The following is a 23,226-nucleotide window of genomic DNA, read 5'->3' as shown; positions in this document are numbered from 1 at the left end:
ACTTGTGCATGTGTGTTTTCATGTGACGCTTTAGCTTGCTGGCCTGAGTGCATGCGTGGTCACAGAGGCTGCACTTGTAGGGTTTTTCTCCAGTGTGGCTTCTACGGTGTACTACTAAATTACTCTGAAACTTGAATGTTTTCCCACAAAATTCACAAGACTTGGATTTTATTGGAGGCTGGGAAGGAGGAGGGGCTGACTGAAGAGGAGGAAGGGGCGGTGTTGCCAGAAATGGTGGCTTGCTGCCTGGCTGGAATGGCTGCAGTAACCTTTGCATAGGGCTGGGTCGGCTTGGTGACAATGGTGGACTGGAGGTGTTTCCAGCTAACTCTCTAAGTCTCCTGGAGAAATCCATAGCTGGTGGCTCCATAGCCATGGGGTTCAGTCGCAGCACCCTGTCAAAGGCACTAGGGTGATGGGTTGCAAGAGCCATTTCTTCTGCACCCAGACGTTCTATGCGATGTGGATCCAAATGATGTCTGGGGGGAGGGCTAAACAAAGGAGGTGTGGGTGGAAAACGCCCTTCTCCAAGACCTGAAGCCTCTCTTGATACTGACCCAGGTATTCTTAGCAAGTTAAAAGGATTATTGTCTGCAATATGAATTCCATGGAGTGGTGGCTGTGAAGGACATTCTGCACCTAGTCCTGATGGGATACCAACCCGCGGTGTCAGAGGACTTCCATGCTCGCTTTCTAAGTAGATTCTTAATCCGTGAGTATTCTGTGCGTGTTGCAAGAGAAACCATGCACTGTTGAAAGGCTGTTTACAAGTTGTACACGTGTAGCTGCTGGGCTCATCTTTACCTGCAAAATAATACAACAGCAGCATAAATGTTTAATCACTGAATTGCTTATCAATGATTGATGGTTGTTGGTTTTTTTCTTTCTAATCTTTTTTTCCCCAACATTAAATCTAAACTGGAGAAACAGAAATCTAACTAAGAGTAGTTATGGGGGAGGGGATTTTGCACATTTAACCATATCAAATCTGAACTGATTTCCTGCCTGTTTTCTTTCCCTAACAAACAGAAGAGTATGTGAACAGGTAACAGTGTTAAAGATCCATCAAAAAGATGATTCAGTAAATTCATTCTAATTATGGCTCCACAGATACCTTGATCTTACTTCACTAATATTTAAAATGAAAAAAAAAATAAAAATAATTTGATGAAAGGTATAATGCAAAAACATATACATTGGGTCAAAGAAGCAGCCCAAAGTGCAACGATAGCTAAGGAAGATGAGAAATGTTAGATTATCCTCCTCCTCATTATTCTGAGACTAACAATATGTAGAAAATTAGACAACATCTCATGCCCTTAGCAAAGCGTCAGCTTCAAGTTGGAAAAAAAAAAAAAAAGAAAAAAGAAAGATGAAGACACAGAAAGATGCAGTTCAGCTAGTCAAATATTTGGGCAGTAGCCAAGAGGCCTGGATGCACACCCTGTTGGAGTCACATTATTTCTCTCGCCCTGAAAAGAATTTGAGGATGGTAAACGGCACTTTGGCAAGTAGCTAACTATCTCTAATTCGTGATAATTTATTTTCAGCGATAACCCGGACATTATAAAAGAGCAACTGACTAATAAATAACTAAACAAAAAGCTAACTAATAATGTCACAGGAAAGCAGCCACAACTAAATATATTGCAAAACAAGGAAAATGAATGACTTCTGGAGGGTGGTAGGCAAGAGATCATATGAAATCTGGAGGAGGCAAGTGTATTTTTATTGAATGCTGTAATTTTAAGAATAATCCAGTTTCACCAGAGTATTTTTCACTGGTAACTGTTGGTAAATTTAAATTAGAACAAAGATGAGAACAAAAATTAATGTTCAGTCCAACCTGACAGTTCTCATAGAGTTGCTAGCTAGTGATTTAAAAACAAAAGCTCTTGAGGTCTGCTCCGGAACAAAAATATAACGGTCTTCAAAAACAAGCCAGGCTTACAATGGTATTTGTCTGCATAATGTACTCCTGGTCTGACCTGTAATTTACTTGACGATGCATTTATAATCTCACTCAATATAACCCACTCGTGGTTAAAACCTCTTTACAAAATTAGATGGTAGATGCCTAAATTAGGTTTCAAACAGTTGCCTAATGTGGAGGAGGAGGGAGGGAGGACAGAAAGATTTGGAAAGAAAATTTCGACATTAGTATCATTTTATAAGCAACCTTCTTGTTTTCCTCCTCACTTCAAAGAAGAAAAAGAAAAAGCTTTATAAGAATATTTTCATTATATAATGTATTGAATAATGATTTGTGAATATGACAGACAGGCAGCCTATAGTTCTGGCTATAGTGACCCATAGCTGTTTTTTCTGGTGCCTTCAGGTTCCTCTATTATTATATATTTAGTCTGACAATCTGAATTGGATGAGTAAAAAGAGATTCAACCACTGATAGCAGGCATTTAACACTTTAGTCACTTAAAAAGCCCTTGGAATAATATTTAACATTTCATTCTTCAATTGAAGCCAGCATTTGAATAAAATGCATTACGGTGTTTAGCGTGTGCCGTGAATACAGGCATAGATAAATATTTAAATCTGTTGGAAATAGAACAAAATTCAATTGGACTTTCATATTCCTGTGCTCATAAAGACTTAAATGTGAAAATTTCATTTATTTTGCTGTCATAAAGTGGAAATTTTTAACAATATACCACAAACTACATGATCAGGCTACAGTATGCTAACAATATAATGCTACCCCTGCTTCTCTATTTTATATATTAGGTCAGAGAAAATGGCATTTTATCTTATAATGAGGATACAACATACAGTTTTCACTATCACATTTTAGTATTCCCATCAACTAGATATTCTAGATCATAAGGGCAGCTAGTGTAATCATAATGTCAATGAGAAGGGCTGTTACGACTGAGACTAAAGATTACATGGAAAAAGCTGCTTTGAAACTGGTAATTATTACCAGTCCACTAATAGCAAATGATGCATTACAGTTTCACCATATAATCTGTATTTCACTCAGCTCCTACCAGTGCAGTATATTATATTATAGTGCTCACAAATGTTAAATTCCTAAAGTACAGTCATCAATAAATGTGTTACTTGCCATCATTTGCAAAATTACTTTGTTCATAACATCTTCGACTGTTATAAAGACTAGAATTGATTTCCAGCATGGCAAAATTAGGGCTACATTGATTTACTGAAGTGTAAAATGTAATATTATTCTTCATTTGCTTTGAAGAAAAACAAGTTTTCAATTCACCATTCATGTTTGGTAATCAGGATAATAATTTAAATTTAAAATAATGCTTATTTACATCACTTGTCTAACCTTAACCAATCTAACATTTTCAATGGAGCAATATAAAATGGGAAATAAGACAAAGCAGTGAAACAGTTAAAATCCACCAGTGATTTACCTCCTGCTTTGAAGAAACAGTTTCTAATTTGTCTATTAGTGCTTGATTAACAATGAAGGCTATTGACTGACCATATTACCACCAAGAGGTATGTTCCAGTCTGATACAGGCTTACCAAAATATAAGAATTATGGCAATAATCCACATACTACCACTGAAGAAGTGAGAGTTGTATTTAAACCCCCACATTCTGAGCACAAAAGTCCCTATTTTCCCACTCAGTCAGGGTAAGCTCCTGGTTTTGGACACTATGCTGCTCCCATTGAAGTCAATGACGAAACTCCCATTGACTTCAGTAGGAATAGGAGCAGGCCTCCAATTTTACTCACACCAAGCAGTACCTTACTTCACATGTTAGACTCATTCATTTTAGTGGGATTAGTTGAAGGGCACGGTGCTACTCATTCTTAATAAGGGTGACAGAATCAAGACCTAGAAGTAAAAATGTGAATAAACAAGTCAGGCCAAACCCTTGTTTTTACACACCCCTGACAAGCCAGAACCACAAGTGGAATCAAGGAGGCCCCAATCCTGCACCTCCAAAACGTATGGGGTTCAGTTACACTACTAAAGGTCTCCACTCATTGAGATGCATTAAGGGTATCACAGGGTGGGACCAGGATTCTCTCAGTGCATACCCCACTGATCCACCCAGACCCTATGCACCTCATGCCACTTCGATTATTGGTGATCCTGTAATAAACCTGGGTTGGGGGGTGTTGTGCGAGTGCTCTTGGTCTGGCCAAGAAACATGCACTAAACTGTTACTCGGTGCCTATTCTCAGGCTAAATCTGAAGAGTGATGGATTATGGCTGAATTTGTTTCCAGTTACCCGCTGTTCTGACATCCCCATGCAGAGCTCATAGTCACTAGAGGGACAAAATGACAGATTAAACCTAAATGCAGCCCATATCCAACCCAGCCAAAGCACACCAAACAAATCAAAGGACACTGCACAACAAATCAAACTGCTCCAGGCACGCTTGGATTTCTGCCTTGCCACTATTGCAGTACCCTGGCAGACCTCAATATGCTCTAGCAGCACCTCCCACTAAGCCTACCTCAACAGAAAGATTATTGGACCAAAAGACTGATGGTCCATGGGCCAAGACATGGCCTGGATCTTCACATTAATGGGTCCCACTATAGTCCACCCTGTTATGGTCACTAGAGACACCATGAAATCCCACATATAGGTGAGAAGTTAGCCTAGGAAGGGAAAGATAGGCAGGATATGGGCATGAGTAAAGGCAGCAGTTTGAGGGTATGTGATCATAAAACATAGAATCATTGAATCATAGGACTGGAAGGGACCTCGAGAGGTCATCTAGTCCAGTCCCCTGCACTCATGGCAGGACTAAGTATTATCTAGACCATTCCTGATAGGTGTTTGTCTAACCTGCTCTTAAAAATCTCCAACAGGGAGAGGAGGAACATGAGAGGAGGAAACTGGATAGTTTCCCACAAAGCCCAGGGGCTGGTTCAAACACTGCATTGTGAGTGTGATACATGATGTTATCCCATGCAAAGCAGTACTGCAATTCCATCTTGCAGCATTGTACTGATTTGGATGAGATCGGCAGAAATACCCCCGTTTTTCTGTCATATAGGATAGTCTAGAGAGAGAGCAGCACCAAACGCACCTTGGACTAAAGCAGGGCTTGAGCCCAAGTCTTCAGTGTGGAAGGACTTGTGTATTAACCCACTGCTAACCCAGACAAGCTTTCAGGAGAACTTGTGAAACTGAAACAAGAAACCTTTGTAATTTCCTTCATGATTTTTTTAAAAATACACTCGTTTTGAGTTCAGCTCTGGGGCAATGAACATGTATTCTGCAAAGACACTTTCAGAGGAGGAGCCACTTCCATTACACCTTGTGCCATGGAGAAACCATGATCTCCAGCCTAAGGGCTCCCAGAGTTCGGGACGCTCTCCTGTGTGATCCAGGTCCCAGGGTGGAGTCTCAGGCACAGCAAACAGTGCTGATTGGAAACACACACAACAGCTCAGAGAGCGTTGGCTCAATGGACTGGAGACAGCTGGGTTCCTCCTTGCCCTTACAAAGAAACAGAAGGAGGGAGAGAGAGAGAAGAGAAGCACTTCACTTTCACTCCACACTCTAACGGGATGAGGACAGAGAGGAGATACTGGGCCAGATTCTGGCTTATGCTATAGCTTCTCTGAGCTCTGCCCCTCCCATCAGCCTTCCTGATGTAGAGGACATGTTAGGTGTGGGAGGGGGGGTGGCCGGATCATGCTGTTCTCCAGTGTTCCCTGGCCAGCAGAATGGCCCCTTGCAGGCCCTTACATGCCAACCTAAGTTAGAGTAGTTGATTGGCTGCTCTAACTCAAGCTGGTGGTCAAAGAGGCCCCAGCAGCTCTGGAAAGCACAAAGTTAGCATGCTACCACCTTTTCCCCCTTACCCACTTTGCAGTTGCACCAAGCAGAACTCCGTCTCAATGGAGCATCTAGCCCACTGTGGACAAGGGAGTTGCATAGAGTCACAAAAGAATTGTGGTAAGAGGCCTTGATATTGCATTGTGAGGTTTACAACAAACTGCTGCATCAGCAGAGATGACATGTCATCATGACATGCTGCGCAGACGGAAATAGGACCATGCAGTGCCACTACATTGCTCTGTGGCTTTGTGGCTGTCTGTGACACTGTTCATTGATGAAATAAACTCTTCTGTCCCACAACTAGGAGAATTACTGCATTGCAGGGATTCTACATAAAAAATAAACACAATGGGCTAAATTCAACCCTGGCCCAATAACATCACTGGCCCAATTTCTTTAGAAAAATATTAAATAAACATTTCACTTGAAGACAATCATCGATTTATTTTACATCACATCCAGAGAATGATTAGCTACAGATCTTAAGAAACTGCATTGCACTTTCATAGAACAGTATTTAGCATTTCTAAAATAATCGTTCCATCTCCCTAAAATAATAACAAAACTTCAGTCTTTAACCCTCCCCCACAAATAAAGAGGTGATTTAACTGGGGAATGTGTGGGTGACAGATTTAAACTCCTGATGTGAAAAATGTTAACAAGTGAATGGAATGTATATTGGCATTTGAGTGCCTTTAAGGGCAGTCCACACATTTACTCAATAAGATATGAAGGCGCATCTGCTTTTAGCACTAAACAGAGCTTTTTAAAAAAGGCATTTCTTCTTTGCTGTATTTGCAAATGTATTTAGTGGAGCAAATTTGAATGCTTTACACTGCTACATGAGTCAAAGGAAGTTGACATCCAGAAGCACAATATAGTTGACTCTGAACCATACCCATAGGCATGTCCACAGCCACCAGCAGAAGAGCCAGACAAGGAGCTGGGGAAGAGGCCAGCTGGGAAGAGAAGCTGTCAGTTAAATTCCACTGCTGAAAAAAATTTCATTTTGGAGCTAGGCATATGAATGCTTCCAGTGCCAAGTGAGTAATGGAATAATATGCATGTATATGTCAGTGGGCTTGGGAAGCGTGTCCTTCAATTCTTAAAAGTAAAAGCTAGATCCATAAAAGCTTATCACAGCACTTACGCATCTCTGGACATTCTACGAGCCATGACAATGAAATGGCAAATGCGGGGTCCTGTTGATGTGACTGGAGGTTCCCCATCCACAATGCAGAAGTTTATTTGTACAGGACCCCAAATTAAGGCACTAAACATGCGCACAATACATAACCTATGATAGGGCATCATATGCGCTGGCTACATTCTGTTCCAGACTACCCTGTAGTAGAAGAAATACAGGCCTCAGTCCATCATCTGGCAGAGTTTTCACAAGCAAAAACACATAGGAGAATAGTCAAAGGGGAGGAACAGACTACATGCCTGTGGAGATTGCAAAGCATTCCCTTTACAGCCACCAACATTCCTCTTGGGCAAATTCTGCTCTCAGTGAAGTCAATGGCAAATCTACTAGACTCCAGATGGACCAGGATTTGGAGCTCTATACTTCTGGGAGATGTTGAAAATGAATTGGTACAGCTAGGCCCGGCATTTCCACAATCCCAGTCGGAGAGACATTTCACTGTCTCCCAGTAACTCCCATCCTGAAAGGGGATGCACATGGAGGAAACCTTTGCAAGGATTCCCCTTCCCAGAGTTCTCTTCATTGGTGGGGCGGGTCTGCCCCACTGTAGAAGATGCAGTGGTTCTAGCCCCCAAACCATTTGGGGCTCTGTGACTTCATGCTGATTCTGAGCGCTTGTCTACACCTGAAACACTACAGCTGCACAGCTGCAGCAGCCAGCTGTAGCACTTCAATGTAGACACTACCTATGCCAATGGGAGGGGTTCTCCCATCCACCTCCCTCAGAGAACTCTTCCATTGACGTAGTGCGGATTTTTCACACCCTTGAGCAACATAACTGGGTTGACCTAACTTTTTAGTGTCAACCAGGCTGGAGGCTCCAAAAGGAATAGCAGCTCTGCCCCATGTTCCACTGCAGCTGGTGCTGCCTGGGGTTCTTCAACCATTGAGACATGAAGGGGTATCCCACTGAGGGGAGGGCACAGAAACTATAACAGAGCCTGAACTCAATAACCTTTACAATGGCATTTGCTCTGGGTGCCAGGGGAGACAATGTGCATCCCCGCCAGGACCTGCCTTCAGCCAACCCACCTCTCCATGCATGAAGCCCCTGAGGAGTAAAGCAAGTGGGTGCTGCAGAAACCCGGGGAGAGGTGAGATCCCCACAAGAATCTTGGAAAAATTATTCTTCTCCATCTCCCTCAGACGTGCAAAGAACCCAGTCCCAATGGGACTTGTGCTCCACACCTCTTAGGATAATGGCAGAAATCTGAAGTAGCACCAGAAACTCCAGACTCGCTCTACTTTTACATTGGTGTAAATGAGATCGAATTAGGTCTGCAATGATCATTTGGACACTTCCCAATTTCCCAGGTCTAAAGGTATGTAAAAGGGTGTCAAATTGCAGGCTCCAGTGAGGTAGTATATGATGCTCTGTTGCTGTGGTTGGTTTGTGGGGATTATGAAAAGGAAAAAAAAGTGTTTTGATCATGGATAAATATTATGAGCTCAATTTTCAAAACTAGGGTGTTTTTGGGGGGGAGGAGGACTCAATTTCTGGTGTCTAACTGGAGACACCTTGACAAGTCTTGATTTCCCAAAAGCAATGAATACCCACCAAATGAGGTCATTGCGTATTTTCTACGAGCTTAGCAGTAAGAGCACATGAAAGTGTTGTCATTATAGCCCACAGTGGTGGGGTATTCAGTGTAAAATATACCTTGTTCTCCTTATAAAACGTACACTTGCCTAGCAAAACTGGGGTTTATAGGAAAAGGTTCCTTTCTTTACAAGGTTACTTACTACAATAGCGTGTTGCTCTTGTAGGCTCCTGCATAGATCACATGTATCTTTTGTTATCAGACATGCAAAAAATAGAATGTTACTGAGACTTGAATATGTGAAAATTATAACAAATACTTTTCCACCCTCCTCCCCTCTTTACAAAAAATTGAGGAATAGTTTGAACTTAAACCAGAATTTCTTTATTCTGCTTTAATATCAAATGATTGCTTGCTTTTAGGCTGATAAATTTTGGATCATTACAGTATTTAAGAGGGTGGAGGGGAAACAGAGTTAATTGTTACCACTTGTACTTGATTCATCTCTTCTCCATCTGGCTTGTCAAATATCTTTTCCTTTGGAAATGCACACTGTTGAAATCCCTCAACTAAAACTTTAGAACTGAAACGACTGGGACACAGGAAGCTAACAGAGACTGAAGACAGATATGCTCAATCTGGGTATGTCTACTCTACAGCTGGGACCATGCCTCCCAGGCATACACTAGCTCGCTAAAAGCAGCAATGTGGACATTGCAGCACAGGCGGTGGCACAGGCTAGCTGTCCGAGTACAATCCTGCCTGCCCGCCTGCCCCTCTGGGACCGAGTTCAGGTAACCAGCCCATGCCACCACCCATACCGCAACATGCAAGCTGCTATTTTTAGCATGCTAGCTCTAGTGGAGGCATGCCCAGGCTGGAAGGCATGCTCCCAACAACAGTGTAGATGTACCCTCTGAGTCTTCTGCAACCTACTTCTGTTTGTAAGCACTGAGGGGAAAATACCCACTTTTTCATAAGTCATCTTTTCCTAATAGTTAAGAGCATTGACTTAAACGAGGGAAACTGTAATGAATTTTTTTCCTTAGTTAACTGAATACTGATTTTTCTTTATGATTGAGCAGATTGCAAAAGACACATTATTATACTGGCCCATCATAAATAGATTATAAATAGCTGTGGGGTTTGGTGGTGGTGGTATGTTTTGTTTTGTTGGGGGTTTTGGGGGACGAGGGGGGTCATTTCTCTGTAACCTATGCATTTATAATTTCTATATAGCACCGTTTTTTTGGCAGGAGGGCCTTTAGTAAATAATGGGTCTCATTCACTACTCTGTTATACCACTCTGACTCCAGTGACTTCAACACTGGTGTAATGGAGCAGTGAATCATGCCTATTAATTATTACTATTATCATCATCATTGTCATCATTGTCATCATTAAATGTTAACGGAAAAACACAAGTAAGACACATGAGAAAATTATGCAACACCCGATCAGGATGAACAAGTACAGTTTCTAGGGTATATATTAAAAAAAAAACCCTATGAGAATCGGACAGTAAAGTCCACTAGAAACTGATTATAAACAAAAGTGAAACTGAGCAGTAGAAATGATTGAAAAACAAGGAACAATTTTGTGCTAAATGTCAAAATCTGAAAGTTGTTTCATTTTGTAGAAGTCAACGTGGCCCCACGTTTTGTTTTTCATGAACTTTTCCATGACCTGTTTGATCCATATTTTATTGATGTCTTCAGCAAAATCGGTATTGAAATTTTTCATTGTCCAAAACTCACTTCTTACTAGAAGCCAAGATTTTGTGAAATGAAAAATTTCTAAAATGATTGCAATAAAAATTTCAAGAACGATATCACAGAAAACATTTCAAAAAGCAAACTGAAATTGCTAATTTCAATAATTTTTTGCAAAATGTTTCATTCTCAAAAAAGGCCATTTTTTACACCAAAAAAATCTTTTTGTGCAAAAAGTTTTGATCAGCTTTACAGATATTTTATTTTCATTGTCCAAACTGAAAAAATACAAGCAGCATAAATGATAAAAAAGCAAGTAATGGTGGTAATTATCTTTCTATTTTAATATCTGGAAGGATGACTTAGCAGACAAGGATTTTATATTTAAACAAAATATTACTTTTAAATTGATTATATCTCTTTACATTTCCTGATAACAGTATTACTTGGCCTTCTGTCATACAGAGCCTAAAGTATTACTATTCTGTTCTCTGCCACGCCCATCACTATGGTATTTGAGTGCCTTTCACTTGTGCTGCAGAACAACTACTATGAATTCATTAGGAGGGAAAAACAGGCTTACAGGGCACAGGTGGGAAAGACTATGCCTTTTATTCCTTCTCTGTGGAATGGGAACACAAAACAGACAGGATGCTACTTGCAGTAAGGTGACTCCCTGAAGAATATCCAAACAGAGAATTCCAAAGTCAATCCAATAAACACCCAAGCACCAAGCTCAAGCAGCCACAAGTCTATTTTTCCGGACTCCCCTGCCTTTTACCTTTGTCCAGGGAAAGCAGACTTCTGCCTATTTAAGGTGCAGCCCTTATGGCAAACCGACCTTCTTTCAGCAGGGGAAGAGGCTGACAGCTTCCAAGTTAAAGGGGTGTGGCTGTGCAGTAGTCCGGCTGCAGTTTGATAATGGTTTACTATTTAACGTTAGACAACAGCAGCATTATCGGGAAGGTCAAAGGAAAACAGAACCTATCGCCTGCCATACGTTTAAAGTCTAACAGCCTGGAAAGGAAAATGAGGGTTATTTGGAGCGAAAGTAAGAATGGGGAGCAGGGCTAGGAAAAGGAACAAGGAATGGGTATGGTTCCTCTAATGCTGCCTCTTCTTTCCAGAAGAACAACTACACAGCATCATCAGAGAGCAAAAGGGCAAGAGCTCCATGGACATCTAATTAACGATAAATAATTCTCTTCTCAGCTCCGCAAGCGCAAGGTCCGGATCCAAAGCCCACTGAAGGCAATGGGAAGACTTCAAGTCAGTGAGAACTGGAGTAAGCTCTACATCAGGAGTAACATCAGTGAAGTCAACAGAAAAACACTGGTGTAAAACTGGTGTGAGAGAAGAAGCAGAATTATTTTCACATGAAACGTAACCCGTGTTTACACCTCACGTAGTAGCAAAGGAAAAAAGCTGCATAAATAAGCATATAGTTAGCTTTGGGCCTGATCCAATGCCCATTGGAGTCAATGGAAAGACTCTAGTCCATTCCAATGTGTGTGGGATCAGGTCCTTCCAGGGAAAATAGAAAGTTTGTGGGTGGACATTTTACTTCCAGTGTCAAAATACTTTGTATTTTTTGTTACTCACTTTAAAAAAAAAATCTACTGAAACCTAATTTTACACAAAGACCAGAATTGAAACTGATCTCTTGCTAGAGCTGTAGCGCTTGGCAAAAGGAAGATGGCTTCTGCTGTCCCTCAGGAGCATTGTAGGGCTGCCAGTGATACTGGCCTGACCTCAAAGTCTGTCACCATTTTCAAGGCGATTATTATTTGGCTACAAAAAAAAACTGCTTCAGGTTCCAACTTGGCAAGTAAGATACTAGTCTGGGAATGATTTTGTGTTTTTTAAAACTTGGGGGTGGAAATCTGTCACTTTTCGATTACCAGCAAATGGAAGCAAATTGCAGTTGGTGGGTTCAGACAACAATTTGGTGCTTAAAATTCAGCTTTGAAATAAATTGTAAAATAAATTTCTCGAACAAATAAGATCCGGCAAACATAAGTAGTTTGTACTTAAATACTAAGGTCACAGAGAAATACAAATAATATAGAAAGACATACAGACTTCAACATATGCACTCCCATTAATTCAAAATATAAACTATAGAGTCTAATATTGGACTATATCGTACCATCAGATTTGTAAGCAGAACTCATTATTGATATAATCTGGCCCACGACTTCTAAAAAAATTCACAAAGTGATCAAACTCTGACGTGCAGATTCTTTTCCAGCTCTCTTCCAACTGACTTTAACGGGACGACTCGCATGAGTAAGGATTTTCCGGGACTGGGCCCATAGTCCCTAATGCCATCTGATCACTTTTGCTATTTAAAAAGACAAAAATGATTATTACTGTTGCAATGACTAAGTTTTCCCAGTATGGGTTTTCTTTTTCCTTTAAAAATTTATAATCATTTTAAATGAATGGACTTTTAAACAGGAGTGACACCCAAATGGCCTTAACTAAAACTCCTCTAGCTAGATCTACACATTACAGACAGATACATTCTCCTTCAGAAGTCATTATGGTCTATCAGGTCAATGACCCATCAACTAAGAAATCTCATGTAAGCCTTGACCTGACAGAGCATCAAAGCTCCTTGAAAGCAGTCACCCGATTATGCAGTAAACAATACCCTGTGTCAACAGTCCATAATTATGTATTTACCCAATGGCTGTTAGGGACAATCAAGTTAATAATTCACTTTTTAAATACAGTGTAATTATATAGTTACAGAGAAGTTCCAAATAATTGTGCTCATTCTCATACACCTATATGATTAATTGTTTCCTATTTTTCTTTCTGGTAGTTCTCTTTTTCTTTTAGTCTTTTCTTCCCTTCTAACAGCAACAGTACTGAACCTGAATACCAGGCAGAGGATACTAAAGCATAAAAATGCATGTTAAAATGATGCTAACCGTTAATTGCTGCAAGCTTTATTCAAGAGGCAGTATGGTCTAAAGGATATGGGGTAGCCTAGCATGCAGGCAATCTGGGCTCTAGTCCTGACTCTGCCATTCACCTACTGTATGACATTAGGCAAGGCTCTTCACCCTTCCTTGGACTGTTTTGTCCATTCAGAATGCAAACCCTTCAGCACAGAGGGGTCGTGATCACTAGATGCTACTACAATACAAATAATTAGAGTAAAACAAAACTTTGATTGACATCAATAGGAGGACTACAAGATCTGATCATAAAATTATATGGGCTAAATTTCTGGCCATGAGTAAAAAGGGACAACCACAAAAATTTCAATGCTCTCTTTTCACAAAGATGGGCAAACTGCATGCTGCAAGTGCAAATGGATGGGATGTCTTGGAGTGTGCACACAAAGGCCCATTTGCACTCACCATTGTAGATGCACAGAGGCAGCACCCAGAAAATTTGGTTCTATGGGTTTGAGTTATCTCATGAAAGTAGGAAATACACCCAAGTTGTCATGCCCATCCTTCACTAACAGCGTTTTTATCCAGAGGTGCAAAGACATATATGATGACACCTAGGAACATGCAATGTTTTCTGACCTCAGCAACATCTCAGCACAACGCAGAGGGAAAGGTAGATCTAGATTTCTAGCCTTTCATTCCATACTCCCTTTTTTTAAAGGTTTACATCCCAACCTTTACATTATTTTGTTTTGAAACTGCTAATACTGTTATTTTAGTTTTAATTATTAATTACTTATATTCATTATATTAATAGTCCGTGTACTATATAAATGTAATAAAATATCTTCTCACAAATACAAGATCAGAAACATAGTCACATGATTTTGTATTAATGAGCATAACTATGAGTGATTTACAACCCAATTAAACGCTATATGAAATTGCTGAAGGACGCTAATGTGATTCACTGGGCACTCCTGGAGAAATCGAACTGAGATGACATTTTGAAACCACTCAATCTCTGCTCACTGGGAGAGACACTGGATGGAATATTCACACCACTGGTCACTGTTAGAGCGACTTGGAGTAAATACATTGGAGTAAATCTATATAGAGGTAGTGCCCATCCCTCATTGCCTTTATTTATTTATTTTTGTAGAGAATGCACTGCAATACTTTACGTCATTTTCTATTTCTCTAATGTCATCCCAGATTCAGTTAAATAAGTATAAATTCTTTCACCTATGAATAGACTTTTTGTATTGCATGTTTAAAGCATAGAGTTGCATGGCACAGTCTATTTTGTTAGTAAACGTAACAGAACAAATTTATCCCGGGTGTATTAAGTTAATAGAGTTATACCTGCGATTAATTTAGCCCAATACATTCACTCAGGAGGCAGCTGGAATATTGCTGCTTGTAATACTTGATTGCAAGGCTGGGCTTGCATGGTGGTCTTGGCCAGGACCCTACTGCCCTTCCGCTACTGCTAGTACTAGGAAACCAGTACTAAGAAGTGTGCCCATTGCAACCATAGCATAGTAGTAGCCACTCCTGGAGGCAGTGTTCTGAATGTCTGAGCATTCCACAACCAAGGTTATGTCTACACAGCAAATGAAGGTCTGATTGTAGCGTAGATAGGTATAGCCACACTAGCTTTGATCTAGTTAAAACGGTAACACTACTAGTGAAGCTGTGGCAGTGTGGACTTCTGCGTGCCAGAGATCCTGGGTACATACTTGGGATGCTAGTCCATGCCACCATGTCTTCACTACAATTGTAACCCATACTTGCTAGGTTAAAGCTAATGTGGGTATGCCCATGCTACAGCTACATCTTCCCTTGGCTATAATGCCTGTGACAGGTGCCCCACAGTGCTCCATTGTGGCTGCAAAAGCCACATTCTCGCCAAGGCTGGAGATGGGTATTGTGAGCTGCACTGACAAGGGTGATATTCTGTGGGGAGAAGTTCTGGTACATATACAGGCCTTGGTGCTGCTCAAACAAGCTGTGTAACTCAATTTACCCAGTTAAATGTTCTCAGTGCCAAAGTTTTACGGGAAAATGCTCACCTTAGAATAATGTTGCTCTAATTTTTTCAGACTAGATTGGGCTTGCTTCTGTAGATCATAATTCTAATTGAGGGTCAACTTCAGGATTTGAGGGATACAGCTATTTAACTGTCTTCTCAATCTCTTCTTCCCCTGCATTCCCAAACAGATCCTCTCAATCTCTGCTTCCCTCTTGTAATGCCCCTCCTCTGCTTCAGTTTCCCCTTCCTCACCAATCAGTGCACTCAGATAGCAGCTGACTCCACCAGCCCAGGTTTACTCTGGCACCATCTGACAATCTGGGCCATCTCGGCCAGGGGTTCTGCAGGTCCCCAGAATCAGTATCTCTGTCCACAGATCATCTATTGGAAACGCAAAGCCTTATTATGTCCATGAACAAGTTCAATGTCACTGGAGCTGCAATTACAGCAAGGGCTGACCCTTACAGAAGACGGTTTTGTACTTGCACAACAGAGTATTAGGAGAGTTGTTAATTTTTTTCTTTGTAAATAGGACAAAAGATATCATAAAGTTCTATGGTCTTGTTTGTATTATTCTGCCTTCTCTTTGTAATCTAAGAATCCTTGAAGTTGAAAATGATATAATGCTCAGAATATGTGGGGTTTAGGGAATGTGAGAATGAAGGCATTTCTATAGCTTTACTGCATTTTCAGGGCACACTAAGTATTTACCATATATCCAGTCAAGGAACAAAAAAGGAGCATTTTAAAATTCAGTGCTTCAGGTTTCAGGAGTTTAAAGTCACAGAAAGGAAGATAAAGAGAAGAATTTCTTATTTATAGATTTGCAGATGAAATCCAATGAAAACATACCAAAAAATGCTTCTTTATGTCAGTAAGGCTGATTCAATTTCCAGGCTTGCAAGGTCTCCTCTATCTAAGTATTACCCGACCCCAATAACATACTGTGTTCCAAGGTTAAGATCTGTTTCCTTACAACAGTGCAGAAAGCTGTTGTTTCAGTTGCGGCTGCAAAATTCAGCTCTGAAGGACAAGTTAGTACCACACTACATTTAACTGGATTCAGTTCATCTGATTATACAGTGCCTTGCTTTCTGGAATATGTAATCATCTCTTTCTGATGACATTTTAAATATCCAACTAGATAAATAATTGCAGCAATAATTGATAGCTGAGTCAAACTGGAAGATTATTGATTGGCACAGTATCCACTGAAACAAATGTTCATCTTTCAAACATTACAGTAAGGATGCTTAAATCTAACTTTTGCAGATAAATGGTAAAAATCTGATTTACCGACAAAGCCACTGGAAGACAATATGCACTTTGGGATTTGATTACTTTGTGAAAATTTTTAGAAGAAAAATTAAGCATCAAGGTTTATTATATTTTATTTCAATAATTACAAGGATATGGATAAGTAGTTGAATATAAACACATGCAGAGAAGTCCCAAAGAGTTGTTCATTAACTCTCTTCCTTCCTGAATGGTATTTATCTGCTCTTTATTACAACTTACATATGAGTCTATCCTGCCATCTTTCTGTGCGTGCCGTATGCCTGTCTCTTTACCAGTGAGGGGAGTTACATAACAACGTCAGTAGCAAGTTCCCCCCATCACTTTCTCTACAGCTGTTCCAGCATGCATGATGGAGCCAGTTTAAATATTTATCCTCTTAGCAGATTATGAATAAAGTTGAAAGGAGAAGCTCAGATTCTGCGGGCCTGAGCCTGAGCTCCCTTAAACTGGTGTAAATGAGCAATTCCACTGAAGTCAGTGGAGTTACACCACTGTAAAAACAGAATGAATACGATCAGAATCCAGCAGATCTATAGATACCAAATTTTTGAGGGTTAAAAGTAAAACTACATCTCACATCTTGCAAGACAGGTGCTTGAGTCTACATTTTTTTTTTTAAATTACAGAATGACATCAACTCTGCAGCCCTTCCTTGCTTGCCATGGGGTGGAAGGACGGAGCAAATCTGTGAAATGTATTGGTTGAAAAGAATCATGACTAACCAACATGGATGCTCATATGTGAGAAATGACAAGCAAATGAGCTGCCTGACTAAGAGAAATGAAGCCATTGTGAGGTAAAGCCTGAAATTAGGAAAAAGCACCAGAATATCTGAGCAGGGAACAAAGAATATAAATTCAGAATAAGAGATGAAAAATGCACTGAAACGTTTTGAAACTGATCCATTATGAGCTGATTTAGTCTCATAGCTACTGTTAAAAATCAGAAGCTTGATAGATGTAATGATTATCTGCGCCTTGACACTTAAGGCATATGAGGGGGCTTGTCAAGCGGCTTTGCTCTAATTTAGAGATCCTCAGTTAATTAGAAAGCCCTCGGATTTTCTGCAAATGCAGGTCACTATCGACAGCTCATGCTTTTGATGCTTTTCCATGTGACAGTTGTTGGACTGACCTTCCACAAGCTGGCAGGGTTGTCCAGACTTTTACAGTGTCAGGGAATTCAATCACTCCTGCCAGCTTAAGCAAGAAGTTACAAGTAAGGTTACTGTACTCGTATTCTCCGTTTCCTCACATTAAACAAAAGCTGATGAAATCGGCATTCGCTTACCACTATAAATAGCTCTAATTTCCATATTTTTTTTCTTAGTGGGTGTCACATTCAGCCCAAACTTCAGGTTACTCGTTTATTTAGAAATCTCGCCGAGCAGCACTCATGAGAAAGGGAAGTGTTTTACGGAGACTGACTCGCTTGCACTGAAACTGCAGCAATTGTGGAACAGAAACCCCTCTTTGATTTTTGCTTCCTGATTTCAACATCAGGTATCAGAGGCTGCACCTGCACCGAGATTGAGTCCCTGTTTTTATGGCAGACCACATTTGCAGAGGGGGAAGGTCATAATTCAGACACACAAAAGACTCGGTGTACTAATTAGTTAGCCCAGTAGTGAATTGTTGTTGTGTTTCTCTAAGTGTAGAAACAATTGGAGAGTACAGTGTTAAATTATACACACAGGTAAACTAAATTTAAGGGCCCAGTTCTGGTCCCACTGAACGCAATGGGAGCTTTGTATTTGTTTATTTGCTCTGTGTGTGTGTCTGTGCATGCATGCTCGCTGCTTGGATTTTTAAATAATGAAATGTGTCATGTGACTCGTCTAGGGAATGATCTAATTGTTACTGGAAACTTATTAAAATAGAAAAGGTGTGTAACTCAGAAAATAATCTATTGCTCATACACAGTGATCACTATTTTAAGGCCTGCTCCTGCTCCCCTTGGGCCCGATTCACTGTTGTCATATGCCTTTGTATTCATGAAAAGTGAGTGCCAAGCAGAGTGGTGGCATATCATATCCACTTTGCACTTGCATAAATGCCTACACAAGGTGCAGGGTACCAGTGAATTGGGCTCACTTTGTTCAGCGGGGGTGACACCAGGCCCTAAAACAGCTCTTACTATTACAGCACCAGGTAAAGAATTGGCCTTTATGAAGCTGTCTAAACAGAGACTTTCAAGACAAAGCAAATACATATTTGTAGAAATTGTATTTACATAAACAAGCATAAAAGCGCCAAAGCTGGGCCTTACTGCTGCCCACAGAGTGAGTCTGAGGAGCTGCTCCTTGCCCAGTTAGATAACCACACCTTGTCCAGGAAAGGGGTTGCTGGGACACAAACCAACACAAGGCTCTCCAACAGCACCTGCTAGCCGTCAATCCACCAGTCCCACTGGGGCCTGGCAAGACAGAGTTCCTTGTTCATGCAGGAACTTGCATTTTTTACAACTCTTTCAATGTGCATTTTTATATAACAGACAAGAGCAGTTATTGTTGTTTTGACTCTCAGACACAACTTGGGAGAAAGAAATTGAAATGCAAAACTGGAGGAAACATTTCTTAACAACAAAAAATTTAAAACCTCTCTATGGAAATACAAGAAATAAAGCTGAAAGTTGTGGTGAAACTCCCATGGCCGCGTGACATGCGACAGTCACACAGTGAATCAGTGGCATACACTAGAAGATTAACCTTCGCGAACAGTGCAGCATTGGCAGAGAAATGGATGAGATGATCTAATAGATATTTTCCACCACTAATATGATTCGGCAATGATTTCACATAGATCTCTACATTATCTCAGCCTTTAGAAATAAATGTGTTGTCTGATCTTTCCCCTTCTAATTCAAACGTAATACATACATTAATAAATTGCAAGCCAGGCCCACTGTTGTTCTTGTAGCCAAAACTTATGCAGTGATATATAGATAGATTTAACTGTTTTTAGTGGCAATAATTTTTACAATCCAATCAAATATTCTGTTACTAGCAGATTTGGCAAGCATTAAAAACATCTTGCAGAAGATCCAAAAATGTATTAACTTAGTAGCTAGATGAAGCAGAGGTGTAAACCACACACCCAGGGAGGGAAGCTCCCTACAGCCCAGAGGGATTTTCTCCAAGGGACAGTAGGCTGAGATCTCTTCCTTGAGGTTGTGGTTGGGGGAAAACAGCTTTAAAATACACTGGAGGCACCAGAGAACCTCACTGGAAGAGACTATTGAAGAGATGTGCTTAATCAGCACACCCTCTGGCTACATTGGTCATGCCCCCTCTCCAGTCAGTGACGCTCACTTTGAGGTCCTACTTCTCTCCAGTGCCCTTTCCCCACACCTCAGCAGACGGTAGCTGGCAGGTACTTTGCCAAAGAGCATCTTCCACCAGAGTCTATGGTGACTGAAGTCAGGATACACTACTGGCCGAATCTGGCCCTGGTACTTCCTGTAACATGGAAGTGTATATTTTCCTATTGAACAAAATACTTTTTCCATGTAGATATTGGGGTAGGAGAGATAATCACTGGAGTTACACTAGGGGTGAATATGGCCCATTAGCTTGGAAAACTCATCTGTGGTGAGAAACAAAGTTTTGGCTGTCATGAGGGTACAAGATTAGATATATACCATTCCTAAAAGCTCAGGCTCTGGGCACATGGCAAATGCACATAACCCTCAGAGGAATACAATACGGTTCACCATTCAAAGAAGAAATAGAGGATTGGTGTTAGGCATGGGTTAAGCTTTGACAGGTGGGGAAGAATAAAACTAAAATAAGGACTTTTTAATCATCTGATATAGATTGTAGAGATAGAGGGCCCCATCTTTTACCAGGATAAGCATTTTGTTATAGGAAAAATACAATCTACTAGAATTCCTTGAGTCAACAAGCACATGGACAAGAGGTATCCAGTGGATATAGTGTACTTAGATTTTCAGCAAGCCTTTGACAAGGTCCCTCACAGAAAAGAAGATGTCATGGGATAAGAGGGAAGGTCCTCTCATGGATTGGTAACTGGTTAAAAGATAGGAAACAAAGGGTAGGAATAAATGGTTAGTTTTCAGAATGGAGAGAAGGAAATAATAGTGTCCCCCAGGGGTTTGTACTGGGGCCAGTCCTAGTCAACATATTCATAAATGATCTGGAGAAAGGGGTAAACAGTGAGGTGGCAAAATTTGCAGATGATACAAAACTACTCAAGATAGTTAAGTTCCAAGCAGACTGCAAAGAGCTACAAAAGGATCTCACAAAACTGGGTGACTGGGCAACAAAATGGCAGATGAAATTCAATGTTGAAAAAGGCAAAGTAATGCACATTGGAAAACAATCCCAACAATACATATAAAATGATGTAGTCTAAATTAGCCGTTACCACTCAAGAAAGAGATCTTGGAGTCACTGTAGACAGTTCTTCGAAAACATCCACTCAGTGTACAGCGGCAATCAAAAAAGCAAACAGAATGTTGGGAATCATTAAGAAAAAGATAGATAATAAGACAGAATATATCATATTGCCTCTATATAAATACATGGTACACCCACATCTTGAATACTGCATGCAGATGTGGTTGCCCCATCTCAAAACAGATATATTGGAATTAGAAAAGGTTCAGAAAAGGGCAACAAAAATTATTAGGGTTATGGAACAGCTTCCATGAGGAGAGATTAATAAGACTGGAACTTTTCAGCTTGGAAAAGAGACGACTAAGGGGGGATATAACAGAGTCTATAAAATCATGACTGGTGTGGAGAAAGTAACACAAGAACTAGGGGTCACCAAATGAAATTAATAGGCAGCGGGTTTAAAACCAACACAAGAAAGTATTTTTTCACACAACACACTGTCAACCTCTGGAACTCCTTGCCAGATGGTGTTGTGAAGGCCAATACTCTAACAGGGTTCAAAAGGGAGATAGATAGATTCATGGAGCCTAGGTCCACCAATTGCTATTAGCCAGGATGGGCAGGGATGGTGTCCCTAACCTCTGTTTGCCAGAAGCTAAGACTGGGTGACAGGGGATGGATCACTTGATGATTCCCTTTTCTGTTCATTCCCTCTGGGGCACCTGGCACTGGCCACTGTCAGAAGACAGGATACTGGGCTAGATGGACCTTTGGTTTGACCCAGTATGGCCCTTCTTATGTTGTTATTAATTGCCAGCACTTACATACCAGTGATAGGTAGTATCAGAAAACAAAAACATAGACAGATTAATTGTACAGTCTTTCATGTTATCCACTGTCCCATGTTACAATACTCCTATTCAAGTTGAATATCACCTTACTCCATGAGCAGCTCCATTGATTCCAGCAGGACAATCTGAAGATGAAGATGCTACTCAGTGAGAGTAAGGGCATCAGAATCTGCATCTCACATCTTGTATTGGGCTACTTAAGTGCTGCTGGCGCTCAGCAAAGAATAGTTCTTGTGCACCCAGGAGAGATTTCTCCTCCTGGCTCCCTGCCACCTCCACCACATTTTTACCTTACAAATACACTGACAACGGAAATGAAGGCCTCATTCCCCTCTCCACTTATGCTAGCAAAGAGAGCCCACATCTACGGAACTCAGTCGGAGGACGAAGAGAGAGTGCCACCTCCTTCCATTGGCTTCAGAGAAGCCTCTCCTTGGCTTCTCCCAAGGGTTCCAAGTCCTTAAGGAGCTGCACTGCACAGGGACCACAGGGCATTGGGGTGTCTAGTGAAAGAACAGAGGCAAAGGTCCACAGGTATCTCTGGAATCTGCAGCTTGGCCAGGGCTGAACCTCTGCTATATGCCTGCATGGAGAGTATCCCAGAAAGAGAAGCTTACAAGGGAGGATTAGCCCTAATTACAAACAGCCATGGTAAGAAAAGTTGAGAGAGAAAACCCTGTAATTGTATCTCTCATAACACTGGGTCACCTCTATTTGGCATATCTTTAGCTGTCTCCAGGACCGCTGACAGCAATTCCGGGCCACAAGGCCAGGGCCATCCCTGCGAGGCTCAGGGTGGAAGTGACAAATTTGTCACTTCCGGGACTGACCGTGCTAGCAAATCACGCTGGCCCACGAGGCCTGGAGCGGTCGTGCACGCCTAGGAGCTCATTGGCCCACCCGGGCGATTAAGGGCCAGGGGCTCCCAGTGGCAGCCGATGAAGTACAGGCCCCTTTTTTAAATTGGGCAGGGCCCTGGGCAATTGCACCCTTTGCCCCTTCCTCCCCTGCAACCCTTTGTTGGCCAGCCTGGCTGTCTCTGTCATACTACAGGCGGTGTATATTCTGCACCAAAAAAAAGACAAAGTGTATCAGTGTCCCCTGCAGCAGTAGGTTTATGCTTTTTTGCCTCCTTTTGACATTTCATTCATTCTCTACCCCCTTCATGTCTCACAGCATATCCAGCCCAGGTTGATGCCTCCCAGGCTCCTCCCACACAACCACAAATAAGCATCCCCACACAGGACATACACACAGAATCCAAACACCTGGTACACCCCCTACACACAGTTCATTCAGTGCTCCCCACACGGCACGTGTTCCATTCACAACCCTCCTCAGACACTCACACACCACTCACCCCTGGAAGCCCTCTCACACACACTCCCAAACACTGTTTATTCACACACACTCCCACCCCCATACATACTTCATCACACCACCTTTCTCCCACATACATGTGCCTGGCATGCCCCCCTCAACCTCTCACTCACGCCTGGCTCAACAAAACACACA

The 23,226-nt window shown here is 41.3% G+C and overlaps 1 protein-coding gene across 6 annotated transcripts in view; it reads right to left on the bottom strand.

The window, feature by feature from the left end:
- BCL11A (BAF chromatin remodeling complex subunit BCL11A) overlaps positions 1 to 23,226 on the bottom strand; it is a 99,958-nt gene that overhangs the window by 13,146 nt on the left and 63,586 nt on the right. For 5 of the 6 annotated variants that reach the window (XM_039530146.1, XM_039530148.1, XM_039530145.1 and 2 more), the window contains exon 3: positions 1 to 804. This exon is cut by the window's left edge. In XM_039530146.1, coding sequence (XP_039386080.1) covers positions 1 to 804 — 804 coding nt within the window. Of the gene's footprint in view, positions 805 to 12,409; positions 12,586 to 23,226 lie in introns of those variants that run through there. The other variant, XM_039530149.1, reaches the window with a different exon arrangement.

The sequence above is a fragment of the Mauremys reevesii genome, linkage group 3 (genome assembly GCF_016161935.1).
Source record: "Mauremys reevesii isolate NIE-2019 linkage group 3, ASM1616193v1, whole genome shotgun sequence".
NCBI classification, from domain to species: domain Eukaryota; kingdom Metazoa; phylum Chordata; order Testudines; family Geoemydidae; genus Mauremys; species Mauremys reevesii.
The sequence above is the reverse complement of the archived record's forward strand: the minus strand, read 5'-3'. Positions and strand labels throughout refer to the sequence as shown.